Raw genomic sequence first — 19,047 nt, forward strand, 5'->3', positions numbered from 1 at the left:
GACAATAGAGAGACAATTGCATCCATTTATATATAACCAGGACTGCAGAGATGTTAGATAGTGTGGTATAATTTATTATCTTACCCATTTTTGCTTTCTTCTTTAATATCATTAGGAGCTGGAGCTGAAGTAGACAAAACTCTGGGGTGTTTCCTGTGAGGAAGACACAAGAACAAAAGTAATCTCATCTAATGGCAATTTATGCTCAACCAGATTTCTAATCCCACACCAAACTCGTTTTCTGAGATGAACAGCAAGCAAGAAATGCCAGGGCACCTGAGCTACTGCAGCACACTCCAAAATCAGCACTATGAACCAAACACAAGTTCAGTTCACTTGGAATTCTGTATTTTGTGGCAAAATCATTACAATTAGAATAAGGAGAAACAAACAAAGAAGTTCTTTAAAAAAACTAGGTTTAATTATAACTCAAAATGAAGTGTTTGTATTCCATTCCTCAAGCTTTCATATCCTACAGCTATATGTGTGCTCTTATATGGTGGCAAATACTGATAAAAGGAGTTAAATCCATCCATAAATTTGAACTATAAAAGCTAATGGATTAATCATTTAATTATACATTTCTTACTTCCATTGTAATAGCCTTAACAAAATTTGCTAAAATTCCATTAATGTAACTTTTGTTAACAAAGTTTAAAGTTGATTTTTTAAAAGTAAATAAAGTATTTAAACTGATATTCCACTCTAATCATTAGGTGTGCCCAAGCTACATTAAAAATCATAGCGTTTTAGTTTTCTCTTTGGACCCTCTTATGCCCCGGTTCACAGCTTATAATTAAGGCTTTGAATTTCCAGTGCAAGCCATATTTTAGGTATCTCTAAAGTCGTGCTCCCAAGTTTCTTATGCAGACAGCAATGAGCCATAGAGTAAGTACACCTTTAATATTTTTCAAACTGGTCATATTGCTTTACTGTACACTTATTAAAAGGAAATATATGTGAAATATATGTCTACTACTGTCACAATATACATTATTTGTTTGGTAAATATGGATAGGCATTCATTAATGACTGAACAAAATTAATGCCACTGCACTTCTCTCTTCCTCAGCACTACCAAAATTTACTTCCACTTGCTTCCACAAAGATCTAACAGCATAGTCTGGTGCATGTCCAAAATTAGTATATAAAACTTTTTCAAAAGGTTAGGTCAGCTTTTTCAAAAGGTTAAAGTGCCTCACACCAAGCCACACAGTTAGCTAGATTCTTATGTTAGATTCCGTTTCTTAGAACGCCTGGACCTGGAGTTATCAGCCCTGCTCCTGAAACAGGCACGTTCAGTATTCACCTAGTGAAGAAACAGAATATTACCATTGATTTCTGCCATTCATTTTGGCAAAAAGCAATCGCAGAACACGTTCTTTTTGTTCCCATGTCAATTCACTGATATCCACTTTTTCAAACTGGATTGTTTCCCTGAAAAACACAGAAAAGATCGATGCATTATAAGAAAATTTCAAAGGCATAGCTCTCATGGATTTTGTATGTGTAAAACAGGTTTTAAATTCTAGCTCTGTATTGCTCTTGTTCAGCTGTTCATAGCATATAAATTAAAAAACTAAATCTGAGTGCACAGTGCTGTCTTTTTGACTTTTGAATCTATGGCTCTCAAAACAAAGTAGAACAAAACCAGTGTTCTGTTACACATGTAGTGGTTATAAATACTGGGAGGGTCAGTACTAACATGTATTGGTTTCAAGTACATTGTCCTTCCCTTGCTTCTCCTGTTGATACATGAAAGACTCAACACGTACAACCAGTTTTCAATCTCAGCTCTAGTCTCTCCCGTGTCTCGCTCCAAGGACAAGCTTCCTCAGATCTCAATAACTACTTTTGCCTCTGATTTTTCATGAAGTGTTTCTGCTGTACTATTTTTGAGATAAGATAACCTGAACTGAACAAAGTATTCTGACTGTGTGTTGCCAAATCACCCAAACCTGAACTGAACCAAGTATTCTGACTGTGTGTTGCCAAATCACCCAATAGCCAATACATACTAAGCTAACATTTATATTTGTGAGTAGGATAATTTTGATCTCTCACCAAAGAGGTATACAAGCTGCAGCTATGGGCGACCTTAACTCTGGCTTAAAATCCAAGCTCCTGGACACTGCTGCAGTTTGTAGACACAGATTTCTAGCAGGACGAGACCCATAATCCTGACCACTGCAGCACGTGTAGCCCTAATTTAAACTAAGCTGCATTCTAATACAAATTCTGAAATACTACACCTGTTTTATTCGCTATAAAAGGTAATCCCGTCAATCAGTAATGTACTGCATGTGATTTTATTTTTGATATGTCAGTGTCTATTTCATGTAATGGCTGGTTTTTAGGTTATAATGAAGCTTGAAGAAAACAGCCTTTGAAAGCACAATGCAAAGAAGGGGCTTCTGACAGATGGAAGAACAGTTGAAAAAAGACTGGATGTTTCTGTTAAAATGATCAGCAACGTAGTAAAGAGCTGTTAGCATCTTATTTGTAATTTTTAGGCTTCAGTGTTTGCAGCTCACTGGAGCAAGTGAAAAAGCAAAAGAGGAATCCAGAAGAGCAATGCCTATAAAAGCAAAAATATTAGAGAAGCAACAATAATTATTAAAAGGAAGCTGCAGAAGCACATCTATAACTGTCAGTTCTATACCAAATTCCACAGCACATGACAGAATATGCAAAAAAATCTTTTCAGCTCATTTTTAAGTTAATCAATTAAAAAAATGACCAAAAAGTGATAGCCTGGTCGAAATTAAGTTCCCATAAAGTCATTACTAATTGATAGGATATTACATTTCATACAGTTATTCTCACAACAGAAGCCTCCATAAGCATTCCAAATCTAGGGAATATTATTACGTAAAGGGTTTTTCAGGTGTGTTAGGAAGATAACACTAGTTTTTGATGTTTCAATACCAGTAGCATTTCTCTGCTTCCTCTAGGTCTCTGTACACACTATTTGTGCTGTTTATGTTGCTTTTGAATGTTTTGATTTTGGGAAATTCTTCCTTCCCTGCACATGCCTCCATCATTTTTCTGTAATAGGCAGTTTGGGCCTTTTTCTTATAGTGTTTTCTACTGGATATGATCTCCTGCTTCACATGTTCCAGAGCATCTAGAAAGAACCTTTCCACCTCGGTCCTCTCATTTAAGATATTCCGGGCTAGTTTCTTCACTCGGTTCATCTCCCGATCCTTCATTTCTAGTAGTTGCTGCAGTTTCTTGATCTCCACCATGCTTGCCTGGTTTTCTATCAGCACCTGCTGCTGCGTTTTCTGAGTCTCTCTCACAGATTCTCCAGTCATGCGACTTAAGGCCCTCTCCAGTTTTTCCACTTTACGTTGCAGATCTCCAATCTGTGCTTTCTGGCGATTAATCTGTAGGATCTTTTTTCGAATCAAACCCTCGTTGTTTTCCTAAAAGATTAGAAGAAAGTATTTGGGCTTTTATTTCATTTGCACCAAATCTGGAGTTTGTTTGTTTGTTTTTTCCCCAACACTGACAATGTAGTAAACATGCTGGCACCTTCACATTGGAACGTGAATACTTCTCTGGGATTAGGTTTTTGTTTACCAGAGAATCCAGATAAAGAAAGCTTGGTATGTAGTATACATTACGGAGGGACCTGTTCTTAATGGGGTAGCATAGGAAACCCTTCCTTCTTTCTCCTCCATAATTAAGACAGAATAAGAGCTCTTCTTCAGGCAACTCCCAACTCAGTAACTGCAGAGGCATCTGACCAGAGAGAGGTTAGCCGCAGTAAATTTACATGTGTATCCAGAAGTACCCCCTCCTGGAGGAGAATGAAACAGAATTAAAACCAGGCCACAAACCTTCTCCTGTAACAGAAGAGTTTTGTCCTCTTCTAACTTCTGATTGATTTTCTGGAATTCCATTGTCTTTTTCAGCTGGTAAGCAAATGCTCCATGAAGACCAACATTCTGCTTAAACACGTCTCTCCCAGGGCTGTTCAGCTGCCTGTACAGAGGGAAAGAAAATTCAAGAGCTTTAATCATGGCCTTTGTTGCTTTTTTTGTATTAAAATCAGTATCTCAGTGTCCTAATTTCAGAGCTAAGCTGTAAAATTCTTACAGGTCTTTACCAAATTTTCATAGCTTTGCTTGTAGTCTGGGCTGGGAAAATGAAGTAAACAGTGGTACCATTGCGATAATACTTCCTCCAGTTCTCCTCTGGAACCAGCATGAGTCTTACAGATTAAAGGTAAGTGCAGATATCATCTTGACATTCAAAATACAAAAACAGCCTAGGTCATCACTGATTTTTCCCCTCAAAACCCGTGTAGTAACATGAGCAACTTGTTATTTTGAACACAGTGTTAAATGGTTTTGAAAAGCAGAAAACAGGAAAAGCAAGTGTATCTTACAAAACAGTCTCACACTGGGTGGTCTCTGCCATCGTTATTTGCTTTTTGTCAACAACTTCTTCCAGTCTTATCTAAAAGGGAGAAAAGTCTGTTTAAATTTTGCATGAGATCTGTTGCACTGAAGTTAAATCTGAAACAGTGTAAATTCTAAAATCACACCCACAGTTTTCAGCTCACCCAGCTTCTTGCTAGAGAAACAATGAACACCTGAGGGCACTGAAGTTCCTGATGGAAGTGGAGAATGCCGCCTTTCTGGGATCCCGACATCCCATGTTTTTCTCTGGAAAGCTACAGCTAGCCTCCAACTCATTCATCGTACTTGTGTTGACATGGGAAATTTTAAAACACTCCGTAAAGAAATTTGAAAACTACATAAACCAGAGTAGTCAGTGGGAGAAATAATTTTGTTCTAATAAAAGTTTCTTTAACTGTCTCTCAGTCTTTACCTTTTCTTCAAGAAACCTCCTCTCCAAACTCACAACCACTTACTCATGTCTCCTGTTTGAAATCTCCATAGCCTCTTTTAACTGTGATTAAAAAAATCTTTAATAATGGTGTTTTATTTCAGCCATGTAACTAAAAGCGTGGATGTACTCTTCAAGAAGTAATTTGGTAGTCTCTCCTGGCACTGCCCACAGTCTTAATCAAATTTTTACAAAATCTATAAGATGCACTTCACATTTTTAGTTGCATTATTGCTTTGCTTCACCCTCATAGTTCTCCTGTGCCCATATTTTCACATCACAAACATTTATACACATTCCATCAAACCTGTTTCATGCTCAGTTTCAGAAATCTGCTTTACTTTGTCTGTTCATTCAGTCATCAAGATCATTCAAAGTCCAGTGCCTCGAGTGTTCTTTGAAAAATGCCTGACTAGCTCACATTTAATATACTAGCTTAAAAGCAGCTGTATATTAATAATCCAAATGCTGTTGGCCAATCATTTTTCTCCACTGAAAGCATTTAGTGTTGTTTCTAAGCCCCTTCTTCAGAATGAAAAAAATTCCAGTAGAGCTGAGTCAGCAAGGCACTTGAATTGCTCAAGGCACTCTTTTCATGTCATCAGTCATCTGGGATACTTTTTTATTCCAGGTTGAAATGTTTTACAGGCAATTCTGCTATTTAATATTTGTATTATAGTTCCAACGTATCTCTGATTAGGTCATGTGCTGTGTAAGTGCTTAGTGAATGCCAGTGCCTAGTTTTACACTCTAAATGGCTTATGTAGTTGAAATTATACTAGCATTCACATCCTAACTGAGCTGACTAGCGAGAAATCAGTCAGACTTATACTGCTTGTAGTCGATTGCTAGTTCCTCCCTACATATCTTTAAAGTGTGTACTAGATGCTCTAGTCCATCCACATATATGTTTGCATGATTCCATGTTACTGTGTAAAAACCCGAAACCAGCCCTGCAGCACTGGACCATTACACAAGTGAGTTCTGGCTGCAGAACTTGCATTTTATCAGCTTAGTGCTTTTCCTCACTCTCTGTAAACTCTAAAGAAACAATTCAGTAGATCAGCCATGTCTGTTCTCCTCTCCTCCCAAATTCTATGCTGTCATGCAGACAGAAAAGTTGTTTTTAAATAAATATTGCAAACATGTATTTATGACAAACTTACATCTTCCAGCTCTTTTTCCACAGCTGCCATCTCCCTGTGGAATTCCTTTATTGATTCCAGTTCTAAGTGGATTTGGCCAATTTCTCCAACCTTTTCCTGAAATTTCTCTTCCAGTTCTTTTATTTGTTGGACATAATAGTCTGCCTGCAAAACAGAAATTCCCCATAAGAAGAAAGCAAAATTAAAAAACCAGTCATCAAACATTGTAACAAAACACAGAGCACACAGAACTGGATGTCTGAAATTATACCAAGCTGCAGTGTTTTAAAAAACACAAGGAATTAAGAAATGCTGCAAACTCGTCAGAAGCTACCCTCCAGTGAAATAAGAGGTCTAGAAAAAAATAGTAAGTATAAAACAATGTCTATAATATCACAGTATTAGGTTTGTGTTGCAAGGGTTTAGTAGCAGGGGAGCTACAGGGGTGGCTTCTGTGAGAAGCTGCTAGAAGCTTCCCCCATGTCCAACAGACCCAACACCAGCTGGCTCCAAGACAGACTCACTGCTGGCTAAGGGCAAGCCCATCAGTGCCAGCGGTAGCACCTCTGGGATAAGAAGGGGAAGAAAAACCTGCACAACAGCAACGGAGAGAGGAGTGAGAATACGTGAGAGGAACAGCTCTGCAGACACCAAGGCCAGTGAAGGAGGGCAGGAGGTGCTTCAGGTGCCAGGGCAGAGATTCCCCTGCAGCCCTTGGTGCAGCCCATGGTGAGGCCGGCTGTCCCCCTGCAGCCCATGGAGGTCCACGGTGGAGCAGAAACCCACCTGCAGCCTATGGAAGACCCCACACCAAAGCGGGTGGATGCCCGAAGGAGGCTGTGACCCCATGGGAAGCCCACACTGGAACAGGCTCCTAGCAGGACCTGTGGCCCCATGGAGAGAGGAGCCCACGCTGGAGCAGGTTTGCTGGCAGGACTTTGTGACTGTGGGGGGGACCCAGGCTGGAGCATCTGTTCCACCCTGTGGAAGGGACTCATGCTGGAGCAGTTCATGAACAACTGCAGCCTGTGGGAAGGATCCACACTGGAAAAGTTCATGGAGGACTGTCTCCCACATGAGGGACCTCACACTGGAGCAGGGGAAGAGTGTAAGGAGTCCTCCCCCCACGGAGGAAGGAGCAGCAGAGACTACATGATGAACTGACTGCAACTCCCATTCCCTGCCCCGTGTGCCCCTCTGGTGGAGGAAGTAGAGAAATCAGGAGTGAAGTTGAGCCCAGGAAGAAGGGAGGGGTGGAGGGAAGGTATTTTAAGATTTGGGTTTATTTCTCATCCTACTCTGATTTGATTGGTAATAAATTAAATTAATTTCCCCAAGTCGAGTTTGTTTTGCCTGTGATGGTAATTACTGAGTGATCTCCCTGTCCTTGATTTGACCCACAAGCCTTTCCTTGTATTTTTCTTCCCCCTGTCCAGCTGAGGAGGGGAATGATAGAGCAGCTTGGTGGGCACCTGGAGCCCAGACAGGGCCAACCCACCACGAACTATGGCCTTTTCTGCTCTTTATAATCTGAGAGTGAGAGAAAGTTCCTTGTGGAGTCTGCTTGCTGGGAGATAACTGTCTTAAAGCACAGATGAACACATTTTTGTTTCTTATTGAAGCCAGATTAACAGATAATAGTTTTCTCAGTTCTTTTTAAGAATTCTTGGTTCAACAGTAGTGAAGAACAGAGAACTAGAAAAGAATTCAAAGTATTGTTTATCTCAGTAAAAATGAAACATGTTTTTGCTCTGCCTCTGGCCTCACCGTTACCCAGCTGGTTCCTAATACTGTTTCAGATGCTATAAAATATTCCTACTACTATCTGAAATAATACTACAGCCATGGGATAACTTGCACATCACCATTGCTTTTTTCAAGTTCTTTCTTCATGCACTATTTTTGCATCAAAGCAACAGTTAACTGCCCTAGCTTGTTCCTCGTACTAAAATCAGAACCACTTCTCAGCCTGCTCAGAAGACCCTGCTGTTCTGAGGAGAAAGAGAAAAGTTCATTCACCAGTTTTTTCTTATCTTCTTGAGCTTTCTGTTTCAAATCAATCAGCTCCTGCTTCAGTTTCTCAATCTGTGAAGAGAAATCAAGAAACAGTAACTGTGAAGGGGAAAAAAAGTATCTTTGCTGCGTTCTTTTCAAATTTAATCATGAGTAGACACAAACAGGGAAAAGGTCCCTCATTTGCAGTGTTCAGGTCAATTAAACCATGTTTAAAACTGTGTGATTTGTGTTAAGCGTATGAAATAATGTAAGCTTGAACTATAAAAATCCACACGTATTAGATACAAATGGGTCTGTGACTCTACTAAAGAATTAAAACTATGTGGACAGAGGGTTTTCTTCCTCACCGTTTTGGATAGTGGTGCAGTGTTAGAGAACCAGTTTAGACAAGGAGCAAAAGAAAAAAAAAAAAAAAAAAGATGTATAGAGAAAAACAGGCAGTTGGGAAAAGGTCTGAGAAAGATCATCTGTGCTGGATAGGCCAAAAGAAAACTGTGGGATATGAGCAAGAAAATCGTCTCCTACCATTTGACCTCACCAACATCCTGGAGATCAGAGCTTTGTATCTTTTTTATTCAATAAATAGGATGTTAAAATAATTTTCGTTTCCATTTTCGGTTTCTTTTTCTAACTGAAAAAGGGTTTTGCTTGGTACTTGGATTTAGAAAAGCAAGAATAGGACTAAAGTGAAATAATCTGTGATAGAGGAAATGGAAGCTACAGCGTAGGGCTTATTTTCCTTCCTTGCATTCTGAGTTTGGATCTGCTTTCTCTAAAACCTTCTCCAGGTAGCTGAAACCAGCTGATTCCCCCTTAGCTTTGTCTTTTTTTCAAGCTGAAAAAAAACCGCTTCGGCCTCCTCTTGTACATGATGTGCTGAAGGCCCCCACTCGGTGCCCTTCCCCTGAGTTCATTCCGGTGTACCGCTGTCTCCCTCGTGCTGAGGGGGCGCAAACCCGGACGCCGTGTGCGGGAGCAGGTCCCACGCAGGGAGGGCACCGGCACCGGCCCCCGCAGCGCCGCCCGCCGCGAGGGGGCGCTGCTGCCCCGCGTTGCTCCGCGCCGCACGGCTGCGGGGCACCGGCTGCGGGGCACCGGCTGCGGGGCACCGGCTGCGGGGCAGTACGGCGGTCCCGCCCGCCTCCATATGCAGCCGCAGGCACCGGGGCGGGGGCCAGGACCTGCCGCTGGGCGTTTTGCTCCAGGCGGCTGCACACCGGGAAGCTGCGGAGGCCGCGGGGGAGAGGGGCCTGCCCGGCTGCGCGCACACCTCCTCCGCCTTCTCCTGGCCGTGCTCCGTGCGGGCGGCCATCGCGGCCGCCGCCTCCCTCCCCGCGTCCTGCCGCCGCCGCAGCAGCTCCGCGTTGCTCCTGGCCAGCCGGCGGGTGGCTTCGCGGTACTCGGCCCCGGACGCCTCGGTCGCCGCCAGCCGAGCCTCCCACAGCGCCGCGGCGACCTCGTCCCGCTTCTCCTCAGACACCCGGGCCGCCTGCCCCGCCGCCGTCGGCCTGCGGGAGCAGGAAGAGCCGACGCGCGCCCACCACAACCCCGCCGCCGCGTCTCCACGGCAACCCGCCGCGCTCGTTACGACGGAGGCCCCGCCCCGTTGCCTCGGGTACCGGCCGCGCGCGGCTGCCGGTTCCTATGGAAACCAGATGGCGCCCCCCCACCCCTCTCCCCCGGCGACGCGCAACTCACGCGACGGGCCCGTCACGTGTGCGCGCTGACGTGACGCGCAGGACCGGCGGGATGTGGCGCCGCCAGCGCTCCGAGCGACCGGTGAGCGCGGGGGGAGGTGCGTGACCGCGCCGCGCTGCCACGGCAACCGCGCCCCTGCCCGCCGCCCCGCCCGCCGCCCCGCGCCAGCGGGATCCGGGGCGCGGGGGCTGCCGCCGTCCTGCCCGGTGCGGCGGAGGAGCGGGCAGAGAGCCGCTCCCAGGCTGGGTTGTTCCCCCCTCCCCGCCAGGCCCGTGCCCGTTCCGGCGCCCCGGGAGGGGGCTCCGCTGGGGCGTGGCGGCGGCGGGGCGTCAGGGAGCGGTGTGAGACCCGAGGAGCCGGCGGCGTTTCCGTTAGTCCGCGGCGCTGGCGGCCGCGGCGGGCAGGAGGACGCGCTGTGCCGATCGCGTCACAGCTGTGCGTGGCTGGTGAGGAGGAAACACGAGCACTGGTGCTCAGTGTCACCGTCCCGGCTGCGGGCAGGGCCCCGGGATCCCGGCGCCGGGCTTGCCGCCGCCGGCGGGGTGCGGCGGGGAGTTTTCCTTGGGGAGAGCAGGTGAAGGCGGGGGAATTATTTGCGGTGTGCTCAGTGTAAGGGTTTGGGTTGCGGCTGTTCGACGTGGAGAAACGGAGCATGCCTTGGCGATGAGGTGTGTAAAAGTTAAACAAGCTACAGCCCTAAGGGCAGCGAGGTTTGGGGAAGGGCTGTCACGGTGCCCGGCCCCGGGTCGTTACTCTTGGTGAAGCTCCGGCGAAGTTTTCAGGGCGCACAGCTTGGCAGCGTCCTGCTGACATTTGCCCTGAGTTCTCCCCAGGCTCAGACTGAAGCGAAATCTCCCTGCACCCAGAATCTCCCTGCACCCAAAATCTGTTTTCTCAGAATACCGGTTGGCCCCACAAAAGATGTTCTTTGCAGCCCCTGCAGGTCTGCATTTGGGCAGCTGTCAAGGGACGCCCCCCGACGCCCCGCAGGACGGTAACGCCGCCGGCTCTTGGGAAGCCGTCTGGCGATTAGTGAAATAGGAAAGCTGGAAACCCGCTTGGTCAGAAGTTAGGATAAATAAATAATGTGTATTTGGAGCCTCAGTACCGGAAAAATATTAAAACTGCTGATAACACGTGTTTGTGAGTTGGTTCTATTTTTTTTTTCCTGACGTTTAAAGCTCTAGATTGAGAACTTTACTGAAAAAGTATGTTTGCATAGAATATCAGGCCGCTATGGAAATGCTGGGAAATTCTGCCAATAAATTCAATTATTCTTTCTATTGTGATTTTTAAACGTACTTTTAAGAAGCCTAATTTTTTGTCAAAACAATTCAAGAAGGTTTTAATTTTTTTCGCTAGTTAAAAATAAGTCCAGAAAAAATGTAATGACTTTTTTTTCTGGAAAAAATAATGCTCATGACTAGACAAATATATTTTTACCTTAAGCATAAAAGCTGCTCACCTGTGAAATAGATCTTGTTACCATGAGAGCTACTCATCTGGTAAATAGATTTCGTTACTGTTTTAGTGCAGAAAATAGAGTTTCCATTCTGAATATTTTTGGTGTGCTTGAGCAATAAATAACAATATTAATTGAATTACATAATTCATCTATTTTGTTAACTAACATATTTGTCTCAATATTTCTATATTGTAAATATTTCTAATTATTTTCTAATATTTTTCTTTATATCCAAACGTTTCCCAATAATATTTTAGGAAACAGAAGAGAAGTTCTTGTGTATCTCAGATACACTGCTTTTCCTTCCTCTCAGATGGGACAGATTCCTTTTTACAGGGAGATGCTCTCATTGCTGTGGTCTGGGTTTTGCATTTTTTTTTTGTCAGAAATATTCAAGAATGTGGGTGAGACTTTCTTGTCTTGAAAATTACCAGTGTTTCTGTGTATGGTGAACTCTAAGTAAGGCTGTGTTTTGCTGTCTTAAGGTTTCTTATTATTATCCTGGAACTGTTTTTACTTTTGTTGTTTAAGGAGAGTTTGGGTGGCGATTTTTCTTTTTTCTTCCTATTCGTGCTTTCAGTCTGGGCAGTGTCTATGAAGCATCCCAGTATTTTTGGATCGTACAGTCCGTGCAGTCTGTGTAAATGTTTTACTAACTTGTTGAACTCTGTTAACTTTCAACTTCTTGAAATTCATCCCATGTAATTATCTGAGTGTGTTTCACTGCTTGTATTGGGCAATGGTAAACTCAGATTCGAATAAAGCAACTCGACTGATATTTTATGTGCTTCCATGACCTTGTAATTTGTCTGATACATAGTCCACTCCTACTAGCTGAAAGCAAAGGTGAAGAAGTGCAGGCACAGTGTCTCTTGTCGCAGTGCTCCAAAGTGGTTTTCGTTAGGAAGCTCTGGCATGGAATAGCTGTTGCTTCCATCCTGCTTCAGGTGTGTGCCTAACAGACTCATGATTGATATTGGTTATTACCGCTCGTTTATAAAGGCAGTAATTGGAGCCTACTGATGGTGATCTGTGTGTTTGACCTGCTGAACTGCTTGCTTATATTAATGAACTTGTGCTTGTATTACTGTTACTCTGTTTACTCCTTTCTGTTTGTTGTTTATTTTATCCATCCTGTTGTATTCTGATAGCAAGTAGGATTTTAAGGTGTTTGAGAGGAACTCTTCTGGAAATATTTTTCCCTCTCAGTAACTAATCTCTTGTCTCCCTCTATTCTAATTTTTTTCTTCCATTCTTTCTTCTGACCCTCTCTTTGCAAATTCCTTTTCCATTGCCATTTCTGTTATGCCCTGCCAATTTCCCTCACTTGTCTCTGATTTCTTACTCTCCTCACCTATTTTTATGCTTCTTGTGGACACTGTTTTGTTAGTGCGCTTGATTAAATGGTCTTCACCACTCATCAAATACGTGTTTTTTTCTTTCTTAATGAGGGTGGAGAAAAATAAAATCCCAAAGTGGTGGTTTGTTGTTGGGTTTTTTTGTCCTAATGAGAATAAAGGTGGAGAGGAAAAAAGTCAGGGCAGAAGTAGAGAATGGAAAGTATGTAAAGGTGGTGGATATCTGAGAAGGGATAGAGAAGAGCAGCTTAGTGAGGGAGTGTTTCATGGGAGGCTATGGCTCATCCGCTGTTCCATCTGGCAAGAAAAGTATGTGTTGGTGGTAGCGGTTGCTCAGATATTTTCAGATCATTGGAGATTCTGAGGCTTGCGTAAGTGTCACATGTGCCATTTGTAATAGGACTCTGGAGTTTGTTCTTAAGGCAGGTGCTTGGGTTGTATTTGTGATTGTTTGGTAAGCAAAATCCTTACATTGCATGAGAATAACAACACCTCTTCTGACCTGCTTGGAAGGCAGCACTCATTAATGCGGCTTATGTTCTATTAAAACAGCATAGCTTCTTGGATTTTCGGTAGACCTCCTTGCTATGATGAAGCAAACATGGGGAATGCCAGCTGCATCTTAGTACAAATCCATAGCTACGAAGCTGCCAAACAGCTCAGCACACTTCATTAACCCTCTTCAGGATAGAACTTTTCAGTTGTTACAGCTTAGAACTAAGTTTTTACTCATTTCCATGTAAAATGTGAATGCTTTAGAAACTGTTACAGTTGGAGTTGGTCTGTCACAGGGGGTGGCCAGGGCTATTGCCCATTTGTGGAATTGTAAAGTCACTTCTTCCTCAGAGTGGACTTCTAGGGCAGATGGGTCAAGAGCTCGTGCTTCTGCCTGCAGTGCTCTGCATTTACCAGGAACGGGAGGATACAAATAAATGTCACAGAAGAGGGCCATGGTTACCCATCTGCAGTGGGCTGTGCATTTTGTTTGCCCTGGAGATAGCTGGACACTTGCGTGAGTTAGGCATTTGAATGACCCAATGTGACATTGTTTACTGAAAACAGGTAAAAGTTAATATTGCTTTGCTGTAACTGGGGACAAAGGTGGAAATAATAAAAGTTGTACAAGGGCTCAATCTGGGATGAAAGGTAGTGGAGGGTGAGTGAGTTCTTTGGGTGTGGGAGGAAGGTGTGTGGAAATACAGACTGTGGCAGGTTCACGCAGAAAGGAAAGGGGAGAGGTTAGGATTAGGAATGAATAAATGTAGGATAGAGGTGACAAAGATTTCAAGAGAGTCAATGTACTGAGGCTGAGCAGATCACTAAAAGACAATCAAATGTGAGGGGTAGAGGTGGGTGAGGGTCTCAGGCAGAGCAGATGAGCAGGCATATGAAATAGAATATTCAGTACTGTGGGTGGGTGGATGTGTTACCAAGTGTCTGGAGAACGACAAGGAGCTGTTTGCACCTTCCGTATGCTGAGTGCTCCTGTGTATATCAACACAGGCGATACTGCGTATGGTGGGGCGTCTGGCCATATGCTCTTTTCTGCTGTTAAAATGCAAATAACAACCATAGCTATATATTCTTCTTCTTTTTACCTGGGCACCTAATGAACCCTATCATTTCTGTGCCCTTATCTTTCGTTTATTAGCATTTCTTAGGAAAAAAAATGCAAAGAGATACGTGTTAACAGAGGGAAGGTGTAGTTGTTGTGCCTTGATATCCAGTACTGCGTCACACACCTTTAGGGCCTTGGCTTATTGAAGCTGTTGTTAAGCTGTGTAGGCAACCTCAGTGTTCAGGGCAACTGGTCTAGGGGTGAGGTTGTGGTGGGTTTTGTTGAAGTTTTTTGTAATTCTGAAAATGAAAGGTGTGCCAGGAGAAAATGATGAAAAAAACCAAAATGAAGACAGAAAGGAGAAGTATGAAAAATACTGAGAGGCAAAGCCCAGGTGCACCTGATATCAGTCGCTCTTGTGCAACGTGGGTGTTTCTTGGGGATGAGGATGCTGCTGGAAGGACATGCCCGCACTCTCTCTCTCTGTGCTGATCTCTCCCAGCAGCTGTTCTTAGCCCAAGATGAAATTCTCTTTGTTTGTGACTCTGCATCACACTTGTGTTCTGCCACAGCATCTCAAATGTGTAAATGTTAGGGCAAAGCAGTTTTGCCCTGAAATCCACTTTGATGATTCTTCTCCTCAGATAACATTTGGACTTTTTGGAGGTTCTGGGGACTATGAGTGTTGAGAACCTTCAAGCCAAATTAGGTTTAAAAAGTGTCTAAATAAAGTCTAAACTAGAATACTGGTAAGCAAACTACTGTAACTCTTCTGCATTTGTGGAGAAATCTTTGTTCTGAAAGAACAAATTGCTTAGATGCAGTTGTAGCACTAAGTGCAGTAAATCACATCTTTTGGATGAAGTGTTGAAAACCATGTAAAGGGCAGAATATATGTATACAGAATGTTTTGGTTTGTTTTGGTTTTTTCTTCTCTATAGACTTTTTAAGGAAAGGGCTCTTGGTAATTTCCATTCCTGCTTTTTTCTCTACAGAACCTACTGCACCTCTGTGATTGCTGATCCGTGCTTGACTGCCTCAAGGGCTCCTGGCAAGATGGCATCTTCCAGACTTCCCATCCTTCTAGCACTGGCATTTTCCTCTTTGTCCTTTGTTCTTTCCCATTCAAACAGGGAGATGTGGTTTAAGGATTTCTTTCCACCTAACGTGTGCCCTATAAATGCCAAAGCAAACACTTTTTATGGCATAATGTTTGATGCAGGAAGCACTGGAACCCGGATTCACATTTACACCTTTGTGCAAAAGAGCCCAGGTAAGACCCTGTGCACTTGGATCTTGTTGACTTAGGTGCCTACTTCCCAAAAGAGGTTATTTTTTCCAACACAGCATTTGGGAACAACTGAAGATTTCTACAATTTGTCCTTTAGATGATTCTCTGGCAGATTATTATTGTCCATTTGTGGTCGTGTTTTGCTGTGCAAATATCATTTTTGTAGATCTTTTGAAACTCAGAGGTTTAGTTCTGGATATACTGGAGAGTTCTGAATTTTCAAAGATTTTTATCTATGCGGCTGTTTAAAGGAGTATCTCATTGAGTTGGAAAGAGGCTTACGCTGTTGCTGTCTAGTTGCACATTACCTCAAATTGAATATCAAGAGATACTTAAATTCTGCATAGATTATATGTCACATTTTCTAGCAAGTTAAAACCAGTAAATTAAAGAGTTATAAGCACTGAAGGTCTAGGCCATTTCCAAGAGAACTCCTGTGCACAGATGCACCACACTCCAGTGTATCTGTTGCTGTGCAGAGGTGCCCAAATTGGCTGGACATGCAACAGGATTGAAGAGGGTGAAGTAGCTTGGGAACAGTGAGCCAGCAAATCTGCAAAAGTTAAAGGCTGCTTGCTGGAACTCAGCTAATAAGCCCTTCAGGGCCACCCATAGTACCTATGTGGCTTCACATGATTTCAACTTTTGCTTGGAAGGACTGGTACAGTGTCCAGCTCTGACAGACTCAGCCTGACCTGTAAGATGCAATACTTGGAGTTGGCTTCTAGACCCAAGCTGCTCTGTGAGCAATGGTCACACTGGTTTGGCTTTGCAGCCAAATTCTTGAGCCCAGTCAGCTCTGTCCTCTGTGAGTTGGATGAATCACCTAAAGATAATCAGAAGTTGATTGTGTGTGTCTTAATATGCATTAGTATTTCACAATTAGCTTGGGGGCAGAAAGGGAAGGAAATTTTATTAAGATTAGGCAACAGTCATACCGTGTTACTATAACTGTTTGTAGTTCACAAATACAAAATGAACATATTTCTAATTATAACAATGTGTTCTTAATAAATTGTTTGTGAACTTGGAGGGTATAGGGGCAACATTCTATTAAACACGTTCCTGAAGTGAAGGTGCAGTTCTTGTTTTGGGAGAGGAATAATATTGTTTGCAAGGAGAAATCAAGGACAGTCACTTTACAAGGGTTGCAGACAACCTTTTGAAACTAAAGAAAAAAGATTTGAGTTGTTTTTGACTGTTTCATTTAATGTTTTGTTTGTGTAGAAAACCTTCCAGAGTTGGAAGGGGAAATCTTTGAGTCTGTGAAGCCAGGTCTTTCTGCATACGCTGATCAGCCTGAAAAGGTAAAGCTCTCCTTCATTCCTCATGAGTTGGTCCTGCTTATACTAGAGTCAGCTGGATTCTCCCATGAGTTCAAGTATTACTAATTATAATTGCAGAGAGTCAACAAAAAATGCAAAGGTTCTACTGCTGCCTCTCCAAACCTGTTGCTCTACTTTTGTGAGTTAATTTGTACACAGTGAAATGGAAGCCGTTATTTTACATATTTCTTCAATAGAACAATGGCTTAATTAATTCCTTAAATGTTATGTATAACTAGACTATATGCCTTTGAGAATTTCAAAGACACTGTGATTTTTTTGCCTCTAGCAGCATCCATATTCAATTATTGTTTCCCCTATAGCTACCCCAAATATGAGTAAATATATGCTCCTGTCTCATTTACTAAAAATATTCTCATTTTTTAAATTTGGTTGAAATTTTCAGTTCTGATCACAGTTCAAAATGGGCATATTTTGTTTTGACTTGTTTAGTTTAGAAGTAAGGGGTTAAGACTGAGAAGGTCTTTTTTAGCCATGTTACACTGACAAGCAAAGAGGGTTCATTTCTCTGACTCCTAAAAATGTTTAATTTTTTGGTGTGTGTATAGTCAGATCTACAGAAGTTAATTTTTTTAGTAAGTTATGGAGAAGGGGAAGAATAAAGATGCAGTTAGCAGGTTAAGTCAGGCCTTAATATTTATTTAAATGTATTCTCTGCTTCTATCATCAGACGTCCAATAATCTGTTTGATTCTTTGCTGTTATCTTTGGAATCGTGGCATGAAAGTCAGTGCTCAGTGATAACATATGACTTGCTTCAGTCATGCTCAGTTCAAATATTTTATTACAGTTTTAGCTGAATAATGGTTTAGGCATAGGCAGTGACTCTTCTACTGCCTCAGGACTTTTGTTGTTTTGTTTATATACAGAGTTTTTCAAAACACAGTTGGATGGTTCCATCTTCCACAATCAGCTGTATTAATTAACATATAAATTTATGATTTGAGTAAGAAATTGAAGTTAGGTGCCAGTTAGGTGAATTTGTGCACAGTACACTTGTTCCACGCCGCTCTCCAGGATCAGGAGTCAGAAATATGGAACAGCAGTGAGAGCTAAAATAATCCTGTTGTTGTGATACACAGGGCCAGTGCTGAAGTGAGCGACCATTTTGCAGATCCCCCATGCTGACAGTGAGCTCTCTCACAAGCTAAAGGAGGTGCCAGAGAAATGATAGATTAGATACTCTGTGTGCTCTAGCAGTCTTGGGGTTGGAGGCTGCCATAGGGGGAGTTTCGGGCTTCTCAGTTTGCTCAATTGCATTCAGTGCTACTGGAATTCAAGTGAGAAATTTTAAGGAAACGTGAATGGCTTTTGGATTTTTTAAACTTTGAGATCTCTCATTATTTCACTAAATTGTCGTGTTTGTTGGGTAGGAGATGAGAAAAATTAACCCCAAAAGAAAATGATAGACATTTCACAGAAGAATGTTTATTGCTAATGCCAGCTGTAATTGTTAGAGCAGTGTAAATAATTGAGAGCCCAGCAGTGATGCCTGTACCTCGTGTGGTAACCATTCTAGAGCTGGCATTTTAATTACACTACTTGCTGTGGGCACACTTGAATTCTTATATTGCATTTAGTGAAATCTACTGACATTCCTCCTGACCTTTGCAGCTTCACTCAATAATTGTACCATTCGGTTTCATCATACTGCAAGATGTCTAGTCAGATACTCAGTTCTGTCACCTCCCTCCATCCTTTCAAATAACACTTTCCACAAACAATGACATTTCTGTTACCTAAAATACATATCTGAATACACTTGTCCTTGTCCGTGCAGACACGCTCTCTAAGGTTCTTAGGAGCTGTCTAGCACAGCTTTTATCCTTATCTTGGGGGTGGGTGAGGTATATTCCGCTGTTGAATACTGGTTTCACTAGCATTGAGGGGGAACTGGGAGGCCTGTTTTCTGATGGCCTGTAGGAGGAAACCGTAAGTAAAGCAAGATCTTTTTCCTTTTAGGGTGCTGAAAGTGTCAAAAGATTGCTGGACATGGCCATAGATGCTGTGCCACCTCATCTCTGGAAGAAGACCCCGGTGGTGTTAAAAGCCACAGCTGGACTGCGCTTGCTGTCAGAGGAGAAAGCTCAGGCTCTGCTTTTAGAGGTAATGCTGAGATCTTCTGGGTGCACTAGTATTGCTCTCCCTCTTTCTTCTTTCATGATTCAGTTATCCATTCTCTTTAGTGTAAGAGAATTTCAGGTGTGAAAAGTGACTGTAATCCTGTGATAGCATGAAACTCATGGGCTTTACAGACTTTCTTGTATGGTCCTGAAATGCTCTGTCTTGATGTCGATAAGAGGCATGGGGA

General features: G+C 42.8%; 2 protein-coding genes across 4 annotated transcripts in view; one reads left to right on the top strand and one right to left on the bottom strand.

Annotated features, from left to right (window-relative positions):
* Positions 1–10,373, bottom strand: BBOF1 (basal body orientation factor 1). Its single transcript, XM_065636865.1, is given in 10 exon segments — positions 1–153; positions 1,333–1,437; positions 2,929–3,428; positions 3,846–3,990; positions 4,397–4,467; positions 4,843–4,923; positions 6,027–6,170; positions 8,025–8,090; positions 9,292–9,663; positions 9,750–10,373. Coding segments are annotated over 10 exon segments (2,181 nt in total). The 3' UTR covers positions 1–80.
* The window catches only part of ENTPD5 (ectonucleoside triphosphate diphosphohydrolase 5 (inactive)), a 24,486-nt gene continuing 15,185 nt past the window's right edge, over positions 9,747–19,047 (top strand). The window contains exons 1-4 of one of the 3 annotated variants that reach the window (XM_065637057.1): positions 9,747–9,800; positions 15,096–15,373; positions 16,619–16,698; positions 18,699–18,842. In XM_065637057.1, the coding sequence (XP_065493129.1) occupies positions 15,157–15,373; positions 16,619–16,698; positions 18,699–18,842 (441 nt within the window). In that variant the 5' untranslated portion in view covers positions 9,747–9,800; positions 15,096–15,156. Of the gene's footprint in view, positions 9,817–10,220; positions 10,294–15,095; positions 15,374–16,618; positions 16,699–18,698; positions 18,843–19,047 lie in introns of those variants that run through there. The other 2 variants (XM_065637058.1, XM_065637059.1) reach the window with 2 other exon arrangements.

This window comes from Caloenas nicobarica, chromosome 5 (genome assembly GCF_036013445.1).
Source record: "Caloenas nicobarica isolate bCalNic1 chromosome 5, bCalNic1.hap1, whole genome shotgun sequence".
Classification (NCBI taxonomy): Eukaryota; Metazoa; Chordata; class Aves; order Columbiformes; family Columbidae; genus Caloenas; species Caloenas nicobarica.